The sequence below is a fragment of the Theropithecus gelada genome, chromosome 16, assembly GCF_003255815.1.
Source record: "Theropithecus gelada isolate Dixy chromosome 16, Tgel_1.0, whole genome shotgun sequence".
Classification (NCBI taxonomy): domain Eukaryota; kingdom Metazoa; phylum Chordata; class Mammalia; order Primates; family Cercopithecidae; genus Theropithecus; species Theropithecus gelada.
The window spans coordinates 2233625-2252957 of NC_037684.1; the positions used below are offsets into that span (position 1 = coordinate 2233625).

Below are 19333 nucleotides of genomic sequence, written 5' to 3' on the forward strand. Positions count from 1 at the left end.
GCCTGTAATCCCAGCACTTTGGGAGGCCGAGATGGGCAGATCACGAGGTCAGGAGATCGAGACCATCCTGGCTAACACGGTGAAACCCCGTCTCTACTAAAAAAAATACAAAAAACTAGCCGGGCGATGTGGCGGGCGCCTGTAGTCCCAGCTACTCGGGAGGCTGAGGCAGGAGAATGGCGTGAACCCGGGAGGCGGAGCTTGCAGTGAGCTGAGATCCGGCCACTGCACTCCAGCCTGGGCGACAGAGCGAGACTCCGCCTCAAAAAAAAAAAAAAAGAAAACGGGCTGGGCATGGTGGCTCACACCTGTTAATCCCAGCACTTTGGGAGGATGAGGTGGGCAGATGACCTGACATCAGGGGTTTGAAACCAGCTTGGCCAACGTGGTGAAACCCTGTCTCTACTAAAAATACAAAAATTAGTCGGTGTGGTGGTGCACACCTGTGATCCCAGCTACTCCAGGGGCTGAGGCCGGAGAATCTCTTAAACCCAGGAGGTGGAGGTTGCAGTGAGCTGAGATCACGCCGTTACACTCCAGCCTGGGTGACAAGAGTGAGACTCCATCTCAAAAAAAATAAATAAATAAGATATGGTCTAGGGCAATCATGTGTCTTGGTTTTGTTTTTGTTTTGTTTGTTTGTTTGTTTTTTAGACAGAGTCTTGCTCTGTTGCCCAGGATGGAGTGCAGTGGCGTGATCTCGGCTCACTGCAAGCTCCACCTCCCGGGTTCACACCATCTGCCTCAGCCTCCCAAGTAGCTGGGACTACAGGCACCCACCACCACACCCAGCTAATTTTTTGTATTTTTAGTAGAGATGGGGTTTCACCATGTTAGCCAGGATGGTCTCGCTCTCCTGACCTTGTGATCCCTCCGCCTTGGCCTTCTAAAGTGCTGGGATTACAGGCATGAGCCTCCGCACCCAGCTATGTGTCTTTCTCTGTTGCCTAGGATGGAGAGCAGTGGTGATGGAGAGCAGTGGTGTGGTCACAGTTCACGGCAGCCTCAACCTCCCGGGTTCAAGTGATCATCCTCCCTCCAGTCTGGGCAACAGAGTGAGACTCTGTCTCAAAAAAATAATAATAATAATAATTGGAAAAAACTGGTTGGGATCCCATTTTAGTTGGGATACTGCCTTTTGGGAATTGGACCTCTTAGAGCCAAATTGGATTATATCCTTTCTGCAGTGATGACTGAAACCTTATGTCTCTTCCTTTTCAGGCTCAAGGATGTCCAGTCAATGGATGAGCTGAAAGATGTCTACAACCATTTTCTTCTTTATTATGGCCGAGACATCCCTAAGATGCAGAACGCTGCCAAAGCTAGCCGCAAGAAGCTGAAGCGTGTCAGGGAAGAGGGAGATGAAGAAGGTTAGTGCTGGAAAAGAAAATCCAGGAGACTTGATGGCTGTACATGATGGCTCATGCATGTAATCCCAGCATTTTGGGATGCCAAGGCAGGTGGATCACCTGAGGTCAGGAGTTTGAGACCAGCCTGGCCAACATGGCAAAACTCCATCTCTACTAAAAATACAAAAGTAGCAGGGCTAGGTGGCACATACCGGTAATCCCAGCTGCTCAGGAGGCTGAGGCATGCCTGAACCTAGAGGCAGTTGTTGCAGTGAGCTGAGATCACGCCACTGCACACCAGCCTGGGCAACAAACAGAGGCTGTGTCTCAAAAACCCAGGAGACTTGATGGCCCATGGCATCTTGAAGGAGACCCTTGGCTGGGTACCCTTTAAGGCTTCTGTCCTAATGTGTCAGATCCTTGGGAGTGATTGGAAACTAGAACCCTCAATCTCCCCGTGTTTTCTTCCCAGGTGAAGGGGACGAGGCAGAAGATGAGGAGCAGAGGGGGCCAGAGCTCAAGCAAGCCTCTCGCCGAGACATGTACACCATCTGCCAGAGTGCTGGGCTAGGTAAAAGCTAGCTTCTTTGGGATTTAGGCATTCTAGCCTGAGCAAGGGAAGTTACCCAGAAAAAAAGACTGGTTGGCAGGAAAAAGAAAGGCTATCTGGGTCAATCACCAATCCAATCCTGAACCAGCCTGTTATCTGGTCTTCAAAAGCACTTCCTCTCCATACCCATTCCCGCCCCACAGTGACGGTTCAGCCTCTCTCTAATTTCCTGAGGTAATGGGAAACTCATGATTAGAGGGAGAGAGTCCAGTCTGTCTGTTTCTTCTGCCTTATAACAGCCCATCAAGTGTTTAAAATCAGTTTTTTCATTGTTCTTTGACCACCTGGTCCTGCTCATTCCTGGCCTCTTTAAATTCCAGTGCCCTAGCTGGGCACAGTGACTCAAGCATGTATTCCCAGCACTTCGAAGGTTAGGGTGGAAGTATCGCTTGAGCCCAGGAGTTGGAGGCCAGCCTGGTCAACATAGCAAGACTCTACAAAAAATACAGAAAAAATTAGCCAGGAGTGGTGAGACACACCTGTAGTCCCAGGTACTCGGGAATGCTGAAGTGGGAGGATCGCCTGAGCCCAGGAGGTCAAGGCTTCAATGAGCCATGATCACACCACTGCCCTTTAGTCTGGGCAACAGAGCGAGACCGTCTCAGGAAAATAACAAAGGCTAGTTCCCAGAATTCCAACTCCAGATTCTGAAAGCCAAGAGGTTTATCAGCCCATCTGCTGCCTTACCCTTCACTCTTACCCTTCACTCTTCTGTTTGCTTTAGATGGCCTGGCCAAAAAGTTTGGGCTTACTCCTGAGCAGTTTGGGGAGAACCTGCGGGACAGCTACCAGCGGCATGAGACAGAGCAGTTTCCCGCAGAGCCCTTGGAGCTGGCCAAGGATTATGTTTGCAGGTAGGCGTGCAGCAGGTGACTGACAGGAGGAGGGGCCTGAGGGCCACAACAGCCTGGTCCTGTAGCTGCACCATTTTCCCCACAGCCAGTTCCCTACTCCAGAAGCTGTGCTAGAAGGCGCCCGCTACATGGTAGCCCTGCAGATTGCCCGTGAGCCCCTTGTCCGGCAGGTGCTGAGGCAAACCTTCCAAGAGAGAGCCAAGCTAAATATAACCCCCACCAAGAAAGGTAGAAAGGTGAGCTGGGTGAAGGGCTTTGATCCAAGATGTGCCCCAGCTCCTTCTTTGATTGGCCTGAGTTTCTTGCCTTCCACTTCACTGAGCTGTGTGCCTGAAAGCAGAAAGGCAGTCTTTTCTCCTGGGGCCTGGCCCAGCCCATCCACAGGCTCATGATTCTCCCTTCATGTGTGCAGGATGTGGATGAGGCCCACTATGCCTATTCCTTCAAGTACTTAAAGAACAAGCCTGTTAAGGAACTGAGAGATGATCAGTTCCTCAAGATATGCCTGGCTGAAGACGAAGGACTCCTCACCACTGACATCAGCATAGATATGAAGGGAGTGGAAGGGTAAGCAGAACCCTGGCCTGGAGGCTCTCTGGAGAAGGCCTGGTGAGGAGTCTGATGGAGGGAAGGGCCCCTCAGGAGTGGGGAACCACAATTTCATAGTTGAGCAAGCTGTTGTCTCTGGCTTGCTTAGAATGTTTGTGGACATTGGGTGTCCCTTTTCTCCATTCCTGACACCATAGCTTTGTGTCTTTCCTCAGCTATGGCAACGACCAGACATATTTTGAAGAGATAAAACAGTTTTACTACCGAGATGAGTTCAGCCACCAGGTGCAGGAGTGGAACCGGCAGCGCACCATGGCCATCGAACGGGCTTTACAGCAGTTCCTCTATGTGCAGATGGCCAAAGAACTCAAGAACAAGCTGCTGGCTGAAGCCAAGGAATATGTCATAAAGGTGAGGGCAGAGACTCATGATTTTTTTTGTTTTTTTTTTGAAACAATCTTGCTCTGTTGCCCAGGCTGGAGTGCAGTGGCGCGATCTCGGCTCACTACGACCTCCGCCTCCTGGGTTGATTCCATTCTCCTGCCTCAGCCTCCCAAGTAGCTGGGACTACAGGCGCCCGCCACCAAGCCTGGCTAATTTTTTATATTTTTAGTATAAAATAACATGGTTTCACTGTGTTAGCCAGGATAGTCTCGATCTTCTGACCTCGTGATCTGCCAGCCTTGGCCTCCCAAAGTGCTGGGATTACACCATCCTGGCTAATGTGGTGAAACCCCCATCTCTACTAAAAATACAAAAAAATTAGCCGGGCGTGGTGGCACCACTGCACTCCAGCCTGGGCAACAGAGCAAGACTCCATCTCAAAAAAAAAAAAAGCACACACCCTTGCACGTGTGTATGAGTGTGTTTCCGTAGCACACTTGGTGAGCCTGATGACCATAATGTCATCGTGTATGTAATATCCCTTGTGTCTCTTCCCCCAGGCCTGTAGTCGAAAGCTCTACAATTGGTTGAGAGTGGCGCCCTACCGACCAGATCAGCAGGTGGAAGAAGATGACGACTTTATGGATGAGAACCAAGGGAAAGGCATTCGAGTCCTGGGCATTGCTTTCTCCTCTGCCAGGTAACAGCCTGTTTTTGCCTCCCCAGCACCATCTCTTATCTGTCTTCCTAAATTTCATTTTTCTCTCATTTATAACTTCATATTGCTGATTATTGCACTCTTGTTTTTCTGTCCGTCTGGCAGAGATCACCCTGTGTTCTGTGCCCTGGTCAATGGTGAAGGAGAAGTGACAGACTTCCTTCGACTGCCCCATTTTACCAAACGGCGAACTGCGTGGAGAGAGGAAGAGCGGGAAAAGAAGGCAAGTGGCTAGGACGAGGTTACTAAGTGTACATCTGGAGTATGTCTTATGATTCAGTGGGAATAAGTGTTTATGGTCTAAGCAAAATCCTATGCAAGACTGATTCTCTGATCTGGTCACTGACTTGTCCCCTGGGATGCCTCACTTCCATGAGCAGTAGATGGCACTCAAGTTATCTGGTACAGAATTTGCTTCTGGCTTGAGGCCAATTCCTAGGCCTTGTGTGCTTCTGGAGTTGCTTTAACTGCCTCTGTTCTTACCAGCATCTGGGTCAGGCTGTTCCAGCAGCTGAAAGCCACTGAGGCGTGAAGCCATCCTTTTCCCTGCTTTAGCCTTTCAGGGTCTCTTTTTCCAAGGAAAGAAGACTTTCAATTCATTTGGTTGGTATATTTCTGAATTTTGTTTATCCTAATAGTATCTGTGGTATCTTTGAGTTTTGTTGACAGAGCCCCGTTCTTGAAAGAAAAACTTCTTAAGAAACAACTAGTTTTTAAATTGTATTATTATTATTATTGAAACAGAGTCTTGCTTTGTCGCCAGGCTGGAGTGCAGTGGCAAGAACTCATCTCACTGCAACTTCTGCTTCCCAGGCTCAAGTGATCCTCCTGCCTCAGCCTCCCAAGTAGCTGGGACCACCAGAGGCGTGCACCACCATGCCTGGCTAATTTTTGTATTTTTTGTAGAGACAAGGTTTCACCATATTGCCTAGGCAGGTGTCAAACTCCTAGACTCAAGCGATCCATCTGCCTTAGCCTCCCAAAGTGCGGGTGTGAGCCACTGCAGCCAGCCCTTAAAATCTTGAAATGGAGATCAGAATATCTAATAGTCCTAACTACTCACATTTTAGCAAAAGTCACACCACAAATGAAATAGCCACAGAAGGAGGACATGCAGGAGTGTGAGGCACTGGAAAGTAAATCATAAGAAACTGGACATTTTTAGGCTGAAAAAAATCATACTTAACCATGTTGATCTTTGCAAAGGGCCCACATCCAAAAGAGAGCAGCTACTAGTTCTTTGTTTTGCTTCATCAAAACTAGAACCAGTGGCTAAGTATTAGATTTTGGTCTACAATAAAAAAGAACAGTCTCCTCACTTCATCCTTGCGACCTGGCCAGTGGCAGCTAGTACCACTGGAGTGCAGTTCTAGTCAGTGGAATTATTAAGCAGAGGCAGGGTGGCCAACTTTCAGGAAGATGTGGGAATGGTTCCTTGGAAGCACCTTGGACCAGATACCTGAAGACTTTTCCAGTTCTTACAAGATCTCCAACATAGGGAGACAGAATTGCCTGAAATCTTCACATCCTCAGAGCCATTCAGCTTCAATTTTCTTTTAATCCAGGCTCAAGACATTGAAACGCTAAAGAAATTTCTCCTGAATAAGAAACCTCATGTGGTGACAGTTGCAGGAGAGAACAGGTAGGTGGGAATTAGACCACACCTAGTTTAAGGCTATGACCCAATTCATCCCTTATTATTGTATCTGGCATATACCTATAACATATGGGGCTTGTGCCTGTGCAGGGAGTGTGCCTGGCGATGTTTTACCTCATTGTCTTCAAAGCCGTTTCCTCCCTGCCCCCAAGGCAGTCATGAGACTGTCCATCCCTAAGAAAATGTATTCATTGACCAACACTTATCCCACCAGGGACGCCCAGATGTTGATTGAAGATGTGAAACGCATTGTACATGAGTTGGATCAGGGCCAGCAGCTGTCATCTATTGGGGTAGAGCTGGTTGACAACGAGTTGGCCATTCTCTATATGAACAGCAAGAAGTCAGAGGTAATGCTGGAGCCCCACCCTTAGGGCCTGCCCAGGCAAGTGCTATTAGTCCCAAAGAGATTAAATAGGGAAACAAAGGTTATCAGGGCACAGGATTATACCTGTGTACTTATCCATGCGGAAGTTCTCCGTTTTGCAGTTATGGTTCAGATTGGGAGTCCCAGAAATTAAATCGGTCCCAGGAAAAAAGATCCCAGAGAAGCAGAGAAAATAATTTAAACAAGAATGGTTTGGATTTCCTCTTGATGTTGGAGCTGAGGGTATTTTAAGGCCCTGCTGACCCTCATTTGACTCTAGGCAGAATTCCGGGATTACCCTCCAGTGCTGAGACAGGCCGTCTCCCTGGCCCGGCGCATCCAGGACCCTCTGATTGAATTTGCCCAGGTGTGCAGTTCCGATGAAGACATCCTGTGTCTCAAGTTTCACCCCTTGCAGGTGAGTAGGATTTGACAGGCAGACTTGGGTGGAGGGAAAGGCAGAGTAACCTTACTCCTGCCTGCTTAATGTCAACAGGAGCATGTGGTGAAAGAGGAGCTGCTCAATGCCTTGTACTGTGAATTTATCAACCGAGTCAATGAGGTCGGGGTCGATGTCAACCGTGCCATTGCCCACCCTTACAGCCAGGCCTTGATCCAGTATGTTTGTGGCCTGGGACCTCGGAAAGGGACCCACCTCCTGAAGGTAGGATTGGAGTGAATTCAGAAATTTTAAAACTTGCCATTTCATTGAATATGAATATATACTTTGTCAGTATAATTTAATAGCTCAGGAAGACCAAGGTTAGTGACTTGTCCAAAATCACTCAGCTAGTGAGAGTCAGAGTCTGACTTCAGACCCAGTTGGCCAAAGCTGTGCCCTTCAGTGCTGCTTGCACCACCACGCCCGTCTAATTTTTTGTATTTTTAGTAGAGATGGGGTTTCACCATGTTGACCAGGCTGGTCTCAAACGCCTGACCTCAAGTGATCCACTTGCCTCAGCCTCCCAAAGTGTTGGGATTACAGGCATGAGCCACTGCGCCCAGCCAACTAGTGTTAACTTGTAACTTATAAACCGTACATTAGGTCTTTGGTGTAGGTATAACATCATTTATTATTTTCCCATTTAAAGCAAAACTTTTGTTTGTTTGTTTTTTAATTTTGAGTAGTCGATAGCGTGCTGTAGTGCTCAACTAGATACTGGGTGGGGACAGAATTTTTGTTACGAGGGTTTAATAGAGACTGAAACAGTCTGGGGAGGTGGGGCCTGGTTACTGCCCTGGCTCAGTCCAGCTCTCTCCCCCAGATCCTGAAGCAGAACAACACCCGGCTCGAGAGCCGGACGCAGCTGGTCACCATGTGCCACATGGGTCCCAAAGTCTTCATGAATTGCGCTGGCTTCCTCAAGATCGACACGGCCTCCCTGGGGGACAGGTGATGCCCTCTGCCTGGATGGGGCAGGAGGAATTCCCTTGGGGGCTTTGTTTTCGGGTTTCAGGGGTTAGGGCTATCAAAGGGCCACAAGCCATTTAATTTAGGAAATGTTTTAAAGAAAAGGTAAGGAACTTTATTCAGTCAAGAGCCCCTGACCTATGGAAAAGATCGGTTCAATTATGTGAAACATTTTTCATGTGAGAGAAACATAAAAAGGACCAGCTTAGCTTATAAATTAAGCATGGAAAACACAAGATTTTGTTCAGTGAACACAAACTTGCTTTTTTTTTATTATGGTTTGTTGTGGCCAGATAAGGGTGGGAATAGCAGGGGCAATGAAAAAGGAGTTTGGGGGTATGAAGAGATAAGGAAGGGGGAGAGAGATTTGGTATGTTTTGAGATGATGTTATTAAGAGAAAGTTCTATTCACTTGGACTTTGGACTTCACTATTGACCTCTTCCTCTCCAGAAGTTATCAACTCAGTCTTTGGAGGATCTTTTCCACGGGCACATAGCTCCTCATTCAGTAATGGAAATCAGTGGGGAAATAGGCTTCAAGTTCTAAAACTTCATTTTCCACTCAGCTTTGCTGTAACACTCCACGAATAACATAGGTCCATGTGAGTGCACGGGCAAGACCAGCCTGGGAAGGCTTTATGGGGGAAAATAGCTATCAGCAAATTTTCGAAGGTTTTTTTTCCCCTTTCTTGATTTATCTTATTATAAGACTCATATAACTTCATCATATAAAATTCAACATGTAGAAATATTATGCAGAAAGTGGAAGTCCCCCATAATCCCACCCCCCAGAGATAACTACCATAACAATTTTATGTATACTACAGTTTTTCTAAATTTTATTTTTGCTATGCATTTACTAACTACCCATTTACTACAAAAATGGGATCATATGGTTCATAGTGTTTTTGCAGTGCATTTTTCACGTATCAATATATTGTGGCCATCTTTCCATGTCAGCACACATAGATCTACCTCATTCTTGTTAATGGCTGTATAGTATTCCATTGTATGGAGGTGCCCTAATTTATTTAACCAGTTCCCCATTGGTGGACATTTGGGTTGTTACTAGAAGCTTCTCGTTCTATATCCTATTCCTTTTCTGCCTTTCCTCCAGCACTGACTCATATATTGAAGTCCTTGATGGTTCCCGCGTCCACCCTGAGACTTATGAGTGGGCTAGGAAGATGGCAGTGGATGCCCTGGAATACGATGAATCAGCCGAGGATGCCAATCCTGCAGGAGCCCTCGAAGAAATATTGGAAAACCCAGAGCGACTCAAAGACCTGGACCTTGATGCCTTTGCAGAAGAGCTGGAGAGGCAGGTAAGGGACAGCATGGAAGGCCCGGCAGGAAAACCCATCCCAAGTGGCCAGGTTAGTAGGAGACTTGGGTAGTGAGTGTGCAGAGAAAGCCTGATACTGTTAGTATGGCAGACTTGACCCTCTCATCTCCCTGCCCTGCTCTACCGGATTCCTCAAGGAAGTTTTTGGTCTGCTTGTTAAGGAGCCAGGGGAGTCTGAGATTGCCACCATAATTACAAGGGGCGGTGGACTCATTGGGGTTCCGTGAAGTATTTTGATTACAGGACAGTGTTTCATGGCTAAGTTTGAAAACCACCTTTAGTAAATGTTGATGGAAAGAAGAGAAGAAGCCCTGACAGAAACGTACTCCCATCTGGAGAGGCCCGCCCCTTCCACGGGACTCCCTGAGGCTCAGGTTGGGGGGCAGCTGCAAGGCTCTTCTTGATGGGCTTCTTCCCCAGGGCTATGGTGACAAACACATCACACTCTATGACATCCGGGCAGAGTTGAGCTGTCGATACAAGGACCTCCGGACAGCCTACCGCTCTCCCAACACAGAGGAGATCTTCAATATGTTAACCAAAGAAACACCAGAGACCTTCTACATTGGTAAATTCTGGGGTCGTTTTTTTATTGGGAGCAGGGGTGTGTTTACCAGGTACATTCAAACCAAGCAGCAGTTCCAGCAGATTGAGGCAGGTTTGTGTTGTACATGGGGAAGACCAGGAGAGCATTTTAAAAGACTGAAGAGTCCTGGACTGAAAATCAAAACTGAATTTAAGGTCAGATATGCTTCCAATGTGCTGTGGAATCTTCATGCAGTTAGTCTTCTTATAGCTTTATTTTCTCTATCATCAAATCAGGGGAACGGCCAGGCACAGTGGCTCATGCCTGTAATCCCAGCACTTTGGGAGGCCAAGGCAGGCAGACTGCTTGAGGCCAGGAGTTCAAGACCAGCCTGGGCAACATGGTGAAACCCCCATCTCTACTAAAAATACAAAAATTAGCTGGGCGTGGTGGTGGGCACCTGTAATCCCAGCTACTCTGGAGGCTGAGGCAGGAGGATTCCTTGAACCTGGGAGGCAGAGGTTACAGTAAGCCGAGATGGCGCTACTGTACTCCAGCCTGGGCAACAGAGCGAGACTTCGTCTCAAAAAAATAAAGCTCAGGAAGAGTTCCCTCTTCAAGGATGGGAAGGAAGTCAGATATTCTGTCACTTAAAGGCTGGTGGAAATAAGTTCTTTCCACATTCTCTGAGCCTGCTCCCCATCCTCTTTCCTTCTTGCAGGAAAGCTCATCATCTGCAATGTCACTGGCATCGCCCACAGGCGTCCCCAGGGTGAGAGCTATGACCAGGCGATCCGCAATGATGAGACAGGGCTGTGGCAGTGCCCCTTCTGTCAGCAGGACAATTTCCCTGAACTAAGCGAGGTGTGTGCTGCAGCGTTATCTTGCTCAGTGGATTTTCTTGGTTGAATGATCTCGGTGCCTAAAGGGAATCAGAGATGAGGGCGTTCTAGATCATGCTTTTACCAAACAAGTACACAAGGAAGGAAGACAGATAGGAAACATACAGGTTTAGCATGAAGTCCCTTCTGAGAAGGCTGACATAGCTGGGTACAGTGGCTCATGCCTATAATCCTAGCACTTTGAGGGGCTAAGGTGGGCAGTTCATCTGAGGTCAGGGGTTCGAGACCAGCCTGGCCAAGATGGTGAAACCCCGTCTCTACTAAAAATACAAAAACTAGCCAGTTGCGGTGGCACATGCCTGTAATCCCAGCTACTCAGGAGGCTGAGACAGGAGAATCACTTGAACCGAAGAGGTGGAGGTTGCAGTGAGCCAAGATCATACCACTGTACTGCAGCCTGGGCGACAGAATGAGACTTCGTCTCAGAAAAGGGAAAAAAAAAAGGCTGACATGGAAACTTATTACAGTCACTGGGTCAAAACAAAATGGCAGCCAGGCATGGTGGCACGTACATACAGTGGTTCACGCCTGTGCCAGCTACATCGGAGGCTGATTTGGGAGGATTACTTGAGCCCAGGATTTCGAGGCCAGCCTGGGCAACGTAGCAAGACCCCATCTCCTTTTAAAAAGGAAGGGGCAGCCGGGCGCGGTGTCATGCCTGTAATCCCAGCATTTTGGGAGGCTGAGGCAGGCAGATCACGAGGTCAGGAGATCGAGACCATCCTGGCTAACACGGTGAAACCCCTTCTCTATTAAAAAATACAAAAAATTAGCCGGGCGTGGTGGCGGGTGCCTGTAGTCCCAGCACTTGGGAGGCTGAGGCAGGAGAATGGTGTTAACCTGGGAGTCGGAGCTTACAGTGAGCCAAGATTGCACCACTGCACTCCAGCCTGGGCAACAGGCAAGACTCTGTCTCAAAAAAAAAAAAAGAATTGCCCAGACTAGGGGGCGTGCGCTTAAGTCCCAGCTACTCGAGAGGCCGAGGTGGAAGGATCACTTGAGCCTGGGAGATTGAGGCCGCAGTGAACCCTGATTGCACCACTGCACTTCAGCCTAGGCAGAATGATCCTGTCTCAAGAAAAATAAAAAGATGGCTAGGCGTGGTGGCTCACACCTGTAATCCCAGCACTTTCAGAGGCTTAGGTGGGCAGATCACCTGAGGTCAGGAGTTCGAGACCAGCCTGGCCAACATCGTGAAACCCCGTCTCTACTAAAAATATAAAAATCCACCCGGTGTGGTGGTGCACGCCTGTAATCCCAGCTGCTCAGGAGGCTGAGGCACGAGAATCGGCTTGAACCCGGGAGGCGGAGGTTGCAGTGAGCCAAGATTGCGCCACTGCACTCCAGCCTGGGCAACAGAGCAAGACTCCATCTCAAAGAAAAAGATTCATCTGATGGCCAGTGGTGCCAAGCATCAGCTATGAGACAAGGGACTTTGTAGAAGTTCAAATTCTGTCTTGGCAGATGACTAAGTCATCATTGTGTTTTCAGATCATGCTGCAAGGTGTCAGTGGTAAAAGAAATTACAACACCTCTGGGAGCTCTTTTCTGAATAAGCGATCTCTAGAATCTTGATAATCAAGCTCCTCTCCTCATGCCCTCTTTAGGTGTGGAACCACTTTGACAGCGGTTCGTGCCCAGGCCAGGCCATCGGTGTCAAAACACGGCTAGACAATGGTGTCACCGGCTTCATCCCCACCAAATTCCTCAGTGACAAAGTGGTAAAGCGGCCAGAAGAACGAGTGAAGGTAGAGGGCTGACTGTCCTAAGGTCGTAGTGCAATTTTCAGCTGCCCAGATCAGGTTGTCTTTAACTTTGGGCTCTCCCCACCAGAAGTTAGGCTCTGTTCCCAGTGGCTGCTGGTGGGAAGCATTTCAGGGAAGATTTATAACTAGTTGAAAGAAGCTAGGGTGAGAAGCATTTGAATGAGTAGCAGCTTTTGTTCACTGCCTTTGTGAAATTTCAGCAAGTTCCCAGTCCTTTAGGAGAGGGCTCTCTCTTCCTGTGTGGGAAGCTGCAGTTCAGTCCAGAGGGCAGGGCCCAGCATTTCATGCTGTGAAACAGAAAGGCTCTGCCTGTTCTCCCAAGACCAGGCAGCAGTGCTGTAGAGGATGGAAAATAATGCATGGCACAGCCCCTGTGCACAGGGAGCCTCTGGATCCTCTAGGCAGAACCAGATAACAGAAGGAACCTTGAGATGGTGTCTGTGGATGGGGAGGAAATCTCTAGGCTTCCTTACTGTTCTGTTATTTTCCGGCCATATATTATGCACCCACTAGATACCAGCACTGACATAGACATATGTTGTCTCTAATCTCACGTGCTGATGGAAATGGAAATACTGTCTTTTGTCAGAGAAATTCCACATTTTTCAGAATCACCCAGTTAGTGACATAGCTGATACCAGCTCTGCCAAATTCACTGGTTCTGAGTGTTGTGAATGCCTGAGAACTATGACTTAGGAGGGCTGGGGAAAGATAGTTCTAACAAATGAAGCTGGGGAGATTTTTCACAAGGAGGAGAGTGATGCAGAGTGACTGACTTTTGCTACTACTTAGAAGGGCTCATGTCAAGGGTAAGCTACAGAAAACAGCTATTATTTTGCTTCCCCTTCAAAAAGGGAAGTCAGGCCAGGCGCAGCAGCTCACACCTGTAATCCCGACACTTCGGGAGGCCAAGGTGGGTGGATCGTCAGTTGAAGTCAGGAGTTCGAGACTAGCCTGGCCAACATGGTGAAACCTCGTCTCTACAGAAAATAAAAAAATTAGCCGGGCGTGGTGGCATGCGCCTGTAATCCCAGCTACTTGGGAGGCTAAGACAGGAGCACTGCTTGAACCCTGTGTGGAGGTTGCAGTGAGCCAAGATCACGCTACTGCACTCTAGCCTGGGAGACGAGTGAGACTGTCTCAAAAAAAGTGGGGGGCTTGGGGGAGTCAACCTTTGATGGCACTTTAGGAGCAGTAACTAGGCAACTTCATTGGAGAAGAGAAGAGTGCCAGGGACAGGGTAGATCCAGCAGGCTCCAGCTGGTTTTCCTGCCCAGAGTGGACGCATCATTGCAGGGATTCCACGCCAAACTCCCAGTCTGCCATTCAGCAGCTGGCTGGCTTTGGGCGAGTCACTTTACACCTTACACCTTTCTGCCTGGACTTTGGTTTTCTCGTGTGTGAAATAGGGCATCGGGCTAGATCATCTTTGTCCCTTCCAGCTCAAATGTTCTGTGGATCTAGGTGGGAATGACTGTTCACTGCCGCATCATGAAGATTGACATTGAGAAGTTCAGTGCAGACCTGACCTGCCGCACCTCAGACCTCATGGACAGGAACAATGAGTGGAAGCTGCCCAAGGACACCTACTATGACTTTGATGCTGAAGCTGCAGACCACAAGCAGGAGGAGGACATGAAGCGGAAGCAGCAGCGGACCAGTGAGTGTGCCTCCCACCATCTCTGTGCACCCTGAGTCTTGGCAGTTCTCCCAGTGCGAGATTCAGGCCACAGGATGCACATGTGTCAGTCTCAAGTGGAAGTAGGTACTCAGCTTTGAGGTGCTGAGGCCTGGAGATGTCATGAAAGAGTCATAGGTAGGGCTGGAACCCAGAGTCTTTTGGGTCACATTTGCCTTGTGACTCTTAAGGCCTCATTCTTTCAGTGTCCTAGGAGCCCAGGTTAATGTGTCCTTCACATCAGCTAATCCAGGCCCAGAGAAGGTGAAGGAGTCTCACAATCCAATAGTGGGTCAGAAATTAAGCCCAAACAGGGTGGCTCATGGCTGTAGCCCTGCATTTTGGGAGGCCAAGGCAGGAGGAGCACTTGAGCCCAGGAGTTTAAGACCAACATGGGTAACTTAGTAAGAGCCCATCTCTACAAAAATTTTTTTTTTTTTTTTTTTTTTGAGACGGAGTCTCACTCTGTCACCCAGGCTGGAGTGCAGTGGCCGGATCTCAGCTCACTGCAAGCTCCGCCTCCTGGGTTCACGCCATTCTCCGGCCTCAGCCTCCCGAGTAGCTGGGACTACAGGCGCCCGCCACCTCGCCCAGCTAGTTTTTTGTATTTCTTAATAGAGATGGGGTTTCACCGTGTTAGCCAGGATGGTCTCGATCTCCTGACCTCGTGATCCGCCCGTCTCGGCCTCCCAAAGTGCTGGGGTTACAGGCTTGAGCCACCGCGCCCGGCTACAAAAATATTTTAAAAATTAGTCAGGAGGCCGGGCATGGTGGCTCAAGCCTGTAATCCCAGCACTTTGAGAGGCTGAGACGGGCGGATCACGAGGTCAGGAGATCGAGGCCATCCTGGCTAACACGGTGAAACCCCGTCTCCACTAAAAAATACAAAAAAAAAAAAAAACTAGCCAGGTGAGGTGGCAGACGCCTGTAGTCCCAGCCACTCGGGAGGCTGAGGCAGAAGAATGGCATAAACCCGGGAGGCAGAGCTTGCAGTGAGCCGAGATCCAGCCACTGCACTCCAGCCTGGGCGACAGAGCGAGACTGTCTCAAAAAAAAAAAAAAAAATTAGCCAGGAGCCGGGTGCGGTGGCTCATGCCTATAATCCTAGCACTTTGGAGGCTGAGGCAGGCAGATCACCTGAGGTCAGGAGTTCAAGACCAACCTGGCCAAAATGGTGAAACCCTGTCTCTACCAAAAATATAAAAACTAGCCAGGTGTGGTGGTGGGCGCCTGTAATCCCAGCTACTGAGGCAGGATAATTGCTTGAACCCAAGAGGGAGAAGTTGCAGTGAGCTGAAATTGCACCACTGCACTACAACGTGGGTGACAGAGTGAGACTCTGTCCCAAAAAAAAAAAAAAATGGCCAGGCATGGTAGTTCACGCCTGTAACCCCAGCACTTTGGGAGGCTGAGGCAGGCGGGTCACTTGAGGTCAGGAGTTGAAGACAAGCCTGGCCAAAATGGTGAAACCCCGTCTCTACTAAAAATACAAAAACTAGCCGGGCGTGATGGTGGGCGCCTGTAATCACAGCTACTGAGGCAGGAGAATTGCTTGAACCCAGGAGGGAGAAGTTGCAGTGAGCCGAAATTGCACCACTGCATTACAACATGGGTGACAGAATGAGACTCTGTCTCAAAAAAAAAAAAAAAAAAAAAATTAGCCAGCCATGGTGATGTGCACAAGTATTCCCAGCTATTTTAGAGGCCGAGACAGGAGGATTGCTTGAGCCCAGGAGTTCGAGGCTACAGTGAGCCATGATTGTGCCACTGGCACTCCAGCCCAGGTGACAGAGCACCCCAGCTCAATAAATAAATAAGAAGTGAAGGCCTGGTTTGTCCTGTTGCTGCCAGCTCCTAGCTGCATCATCCAGTCTGTACTACTTTTCTGCTCTCTTCAGCATACATCAAGAGAGTGATCGCACACCCATCCTTCCATAATATCAATTTCAAGCAAGCAGAAAAGATGATGGAGACCATGGACCAGGGTGATGTGATTATCCGACCAAGCAGCAAGGGCGAGAACCACCTGACAGTGACCTGGAAAGTCAGTGATGGCATCTACCAACATGTGGATGTGCGGGAGGAAGGCAAGGAAAATGCCTTCAGCCTGGGAGCCACTCTGTGGATCAACAGTGAGGTGAGAGCCAGTACCTGCCCGCCTCCCATCCCACTCCTGCTTTCAGAAAGGCGCTGTTCAGGGCGCCTTCACCTGACATTAGTAACTCGGGTCATAGGTATTTTAGCTGTGCAGAGCAACAGAATGGGAGGTGGTTTGCAGAATGAGTCATTTGATATCAATTTTGTTTATTTTGTCCCCTCATTCCCTGTCCTCCAAACGTTAAAATAGTCTACCTAGAGAGAGCTGGTGGAGGAAGAGAAGAAAATACACATGTGTACGCACACACATATATCAAGTTTCTCTTTTCTGTTTTCAGTGAAGAGAAATCTGGTGAATTTTCCTGTTGTTCCCAAGCACTAGGGGAGAATCAAAGCCAGGATTTAAAGGACTTTATGCCCTGTGAGCTAATATATCTGGACATGACACAGATGGATAAATTGAGGGGACTTTGCTATGGAGTAAGGCTTCAGCAGGACTGAGAAGCCCATCCCCTGCCACGGTTTCTCTTCTGGATGGATTCGATGAAGGACCAAGAGCCTCAGCTCTGGATATGACACATGAGGCCTTTACCTTCTTCCCACAGGAATTTGAAGATTTGGATGAGATTGTTGCTCGCTATGTCCAGCCCATGGCATCCTTCGCCCGGGACCTTCTAAACCACAAGTATTATCAGGACTGCAGCGGTGGGGACCGCAAGGTGAGCCCAGGTCTCTCTGAGGGATGACACTTTCCAGTCACTTAAGGATCTACGCTTTTCCCTTCAGTGTAGGGGACAGTCAAGCGGTAAAGGAAGTGTACATCATGTGTGCACCAGACATTGTGTACCAAGCATGCTGCTATCCCAACCTCTCCCCCTCATTCTACCCCCAGAAATTAGAGGAGCTGCTCATCAAAACTAAGAAGGAGAAGCCCACCTTCATCCCTTATTTCATCTGTGCCTGCAAGGAACTGCCCGGCAAGTTCCTACTGGGATACCAGCCCCGGGGTAAACCCAGGTGAGCACTAGTGCTGAGAAGGTGCTGCCACTGGGGTTCATAGGCAAGTTAGAAGGGAGGGAGAGGCCCGGAGCAGTGCCCTCTCTGGCTGTGCTGGACTGCCTTTCTCCTCTCATCTGTTTAGAACAGAGGTGGAGGTTGGAGGTGGGAAAAGAGGGTGATGATTTAGAGGCAAAAAGGCAAGGATTCACATAAAAAGGGCGCTTTCTTTAACACCGTGAGAAAGGAGTTCCCTTCACCTCCTCTCCCTCCCACAGTGACAGAAGTCACCAGACACTCTTCATCTGATTGCAGAAACGGGGGGCCAGTACACTGGTCTCTCCTGACCACCGCCTGCCTCACCCTCACCAGGGCTTGCACACAGTGGCTCCCTGTTGCTGCAATGTGCTCACTCCACCTGCACTGAAACGGTGGTCAGGAGAGCCTGTCTCCTGTTCTGCTCTGTCTCCTGCTCTGCCCCCTTCTGTGTGACTGATAGGCTGGCCTTCCTGAGGTATTCCTTTATCTGAATCCCTCTAGCACTTACTCTGAACCTAGAGGACAAAGTCCAGTTTCCTTAGACCTGCCTCTTTATGTCTGTGATACAGACTGGTAATCACACTCACCTTCTCTGCCTAAGCCCTGCCCCTATCCTTCCATTGGCCTTTGGCCAAGGCCCTGTGCACTTCTGCTTTTATCCCTGTACTGGCTGCACCTGATGCACAGCTCAGGCTGCATTAGTAGGCACTCAGTGGCCAGATGACAGGAAGCCCTAGACTCTGGACCATGTGCCATCCTGGGTGTATCTGGAATATTGTGCTCATTTCTTGAGAAGCCTGTTGACTCACCAGTGTGCTTCCAGAGGCCAGCAGCCAGGGCTAAGTGGGGCTAGAAACTGTGTCCTATGAGGAACGATTGAGCAAACTGAGTGGGGTCGGGAGGGGTGGGGGGGGGTGCCTCTAACCAGGACCAGGTGCAGCATGATTGCTTCTGGAGAAAGGAGCTAACTCTCCTTGTGTGGCAGAATTAATGGAAGAGTTAGGAGGCAGGTGTCAGCCTAATAGAAATGAGAACTGTGTACTATGTAGCATTATCTGGTTGCCATTGATAGCTGGCCTTTATTGAGCACAACCCAGCTATAGGCATTGTGGAACGTGTTCTGTGCATTCTCATTTATCCTCACACCCACCCCATAGGTTTAAGTGCTTTGATCCTCATTGGACAAATGAAGCAGAGATTCAAATTTAGTAACTTGGTGCAATGTGTCATACGCGGTGAATGGCAGAGCTGAAACTAGAACTGGAACTAACCTAGAGCCCCTCTTAACTACTATCTGCTACTCTCAGAAGTGTTGAACAAGGGCAGACTACCACTTTCCACAGCCATTGCAGAGAGATGCCTGTTTTGGGGGAGTTGCAATTTGCTGCTCTGGGAGGTCGCTTCCAACCCTGGCAGTATGGGACCTTGGTCTCACTTCACTGGCGGTATCCTGCCTTCATACTGCAGCCGAGTATGGTAGCACAGCCTCCAGCAAGCCTTCCTCCGGCAGCATGTATGCTGCACACGGGGCCACCGACTCCTTGGCCTTGACTGTATTCTGCCATTTGCTGCTCACCTCCCTTCACAGGCCTGGGGATTGGCTGTGTCATCTCTCCTTTCCCCTAGCACCCAGAATGGCTACTTCACATGGTGGGCATCTGTTCTGGTTGCTCTCTCATGGTGAGTCCCAAGTGGTTTCTGACGCATGTTTCCTTCTAAAATCCCAGGATAGAATATGTAACAGTGACTCCAGAGGGATTCCGGTACCGGGGCCAGATCTTCCCAACTGTGAATGGACTCTTTAGATGGTTTAAGGATCACTACCAGGATCCTGTACCAGGTGAGTTCTGCTCTTCCTGACCTCAGGGGCCTGGCTAGAGGAACACCTAGGACCTGACTCAAGAGTAGTCCCAGCCTAGGGGACCAGGTGAGAAGTAGGCTGTCACTGCAGCTAGCTGTCTTAGTCCTCCTGCAGCCTCCCAGCATCAGGAAGTTTATCCATCCACTGTGCCTATGCAGCTTCCCTTCCTCCCTCCACCTACTTCAGTGCCCCTTCCACCCCCTGAATTGGGAAACCAAAAATAG

At 49.1% G+C, this 19333-nt stretch overlaps 1 protein-coding gene across 1 annotated transcript in view; it reads left to right on the forward strand.

The window, feature by feature from the left end:
• The window catches only part of SUPT6H (SPT6 homolog, histone chaperone), a 44845-nt gene that overhangs the window by 23405 nt on the left and 2107 nt on the right, over positions 1-19333 (forward strand). The window contains exons 12-33 of the mRNA XM_025362567.1: positions 1222-1370; positions 1822-1920; positions 2684-2813; positions 2899-3049; positions 3226-3380; positions 3578-3773; positions 4307-4446; positions 4570-4687; positions 6030-6106; positions 6336-6471; positions 6769-6906; positions 6985-7152; positions 7754-7881; positions 9017-9224; positions 9665-9812; positions 10492-10634; positions 12280-12420; positions 13903-14098; positions 16015-16253; positions 16819-16932; positions 17106-17230; positions 18976-19088. Of these exons, the coding sequence (XP_025218352.1) occupies positions 1222-1370; positions 1822-1920; positions 2684-2813; positions 2899-3049; positions 3226-3380; positions 3578-3773; positions 4307-4446; positions 4570-4687; positions 6030-6106; positions 6336-6471; positions 6769-6906; positions 6985-7152; positions 7754-7881; positions 9017-9224; positions 9665-9812; positions 10492-10634; positions 12280-12420; positions 13903-14098; positions 16015-16253; positions 16819-16932; positions 17106-17230; positions 18976-19088 (3212 nt within the window). The remainder of the gene's footprint in view (positions 1-1221; positions 1371-1821; positions 1921-2683; positions 2814-2898; positions 3050-3225; positions 3381-3577; positions 3774-4306; positions 4447-4569; positions 4688-6029; positions 6107-6335; positions 6472-6768; positions 6907-6984; positions 7153-7753; positions 7882-9016; positions 9225-9664; positions 9813-10491; positions 10635-12279; positions 12421-13902; positions 14099-16014; positions 16254-16818; positions 16933-17105; positions 17231-18975; positions 19089-19333) is intronic.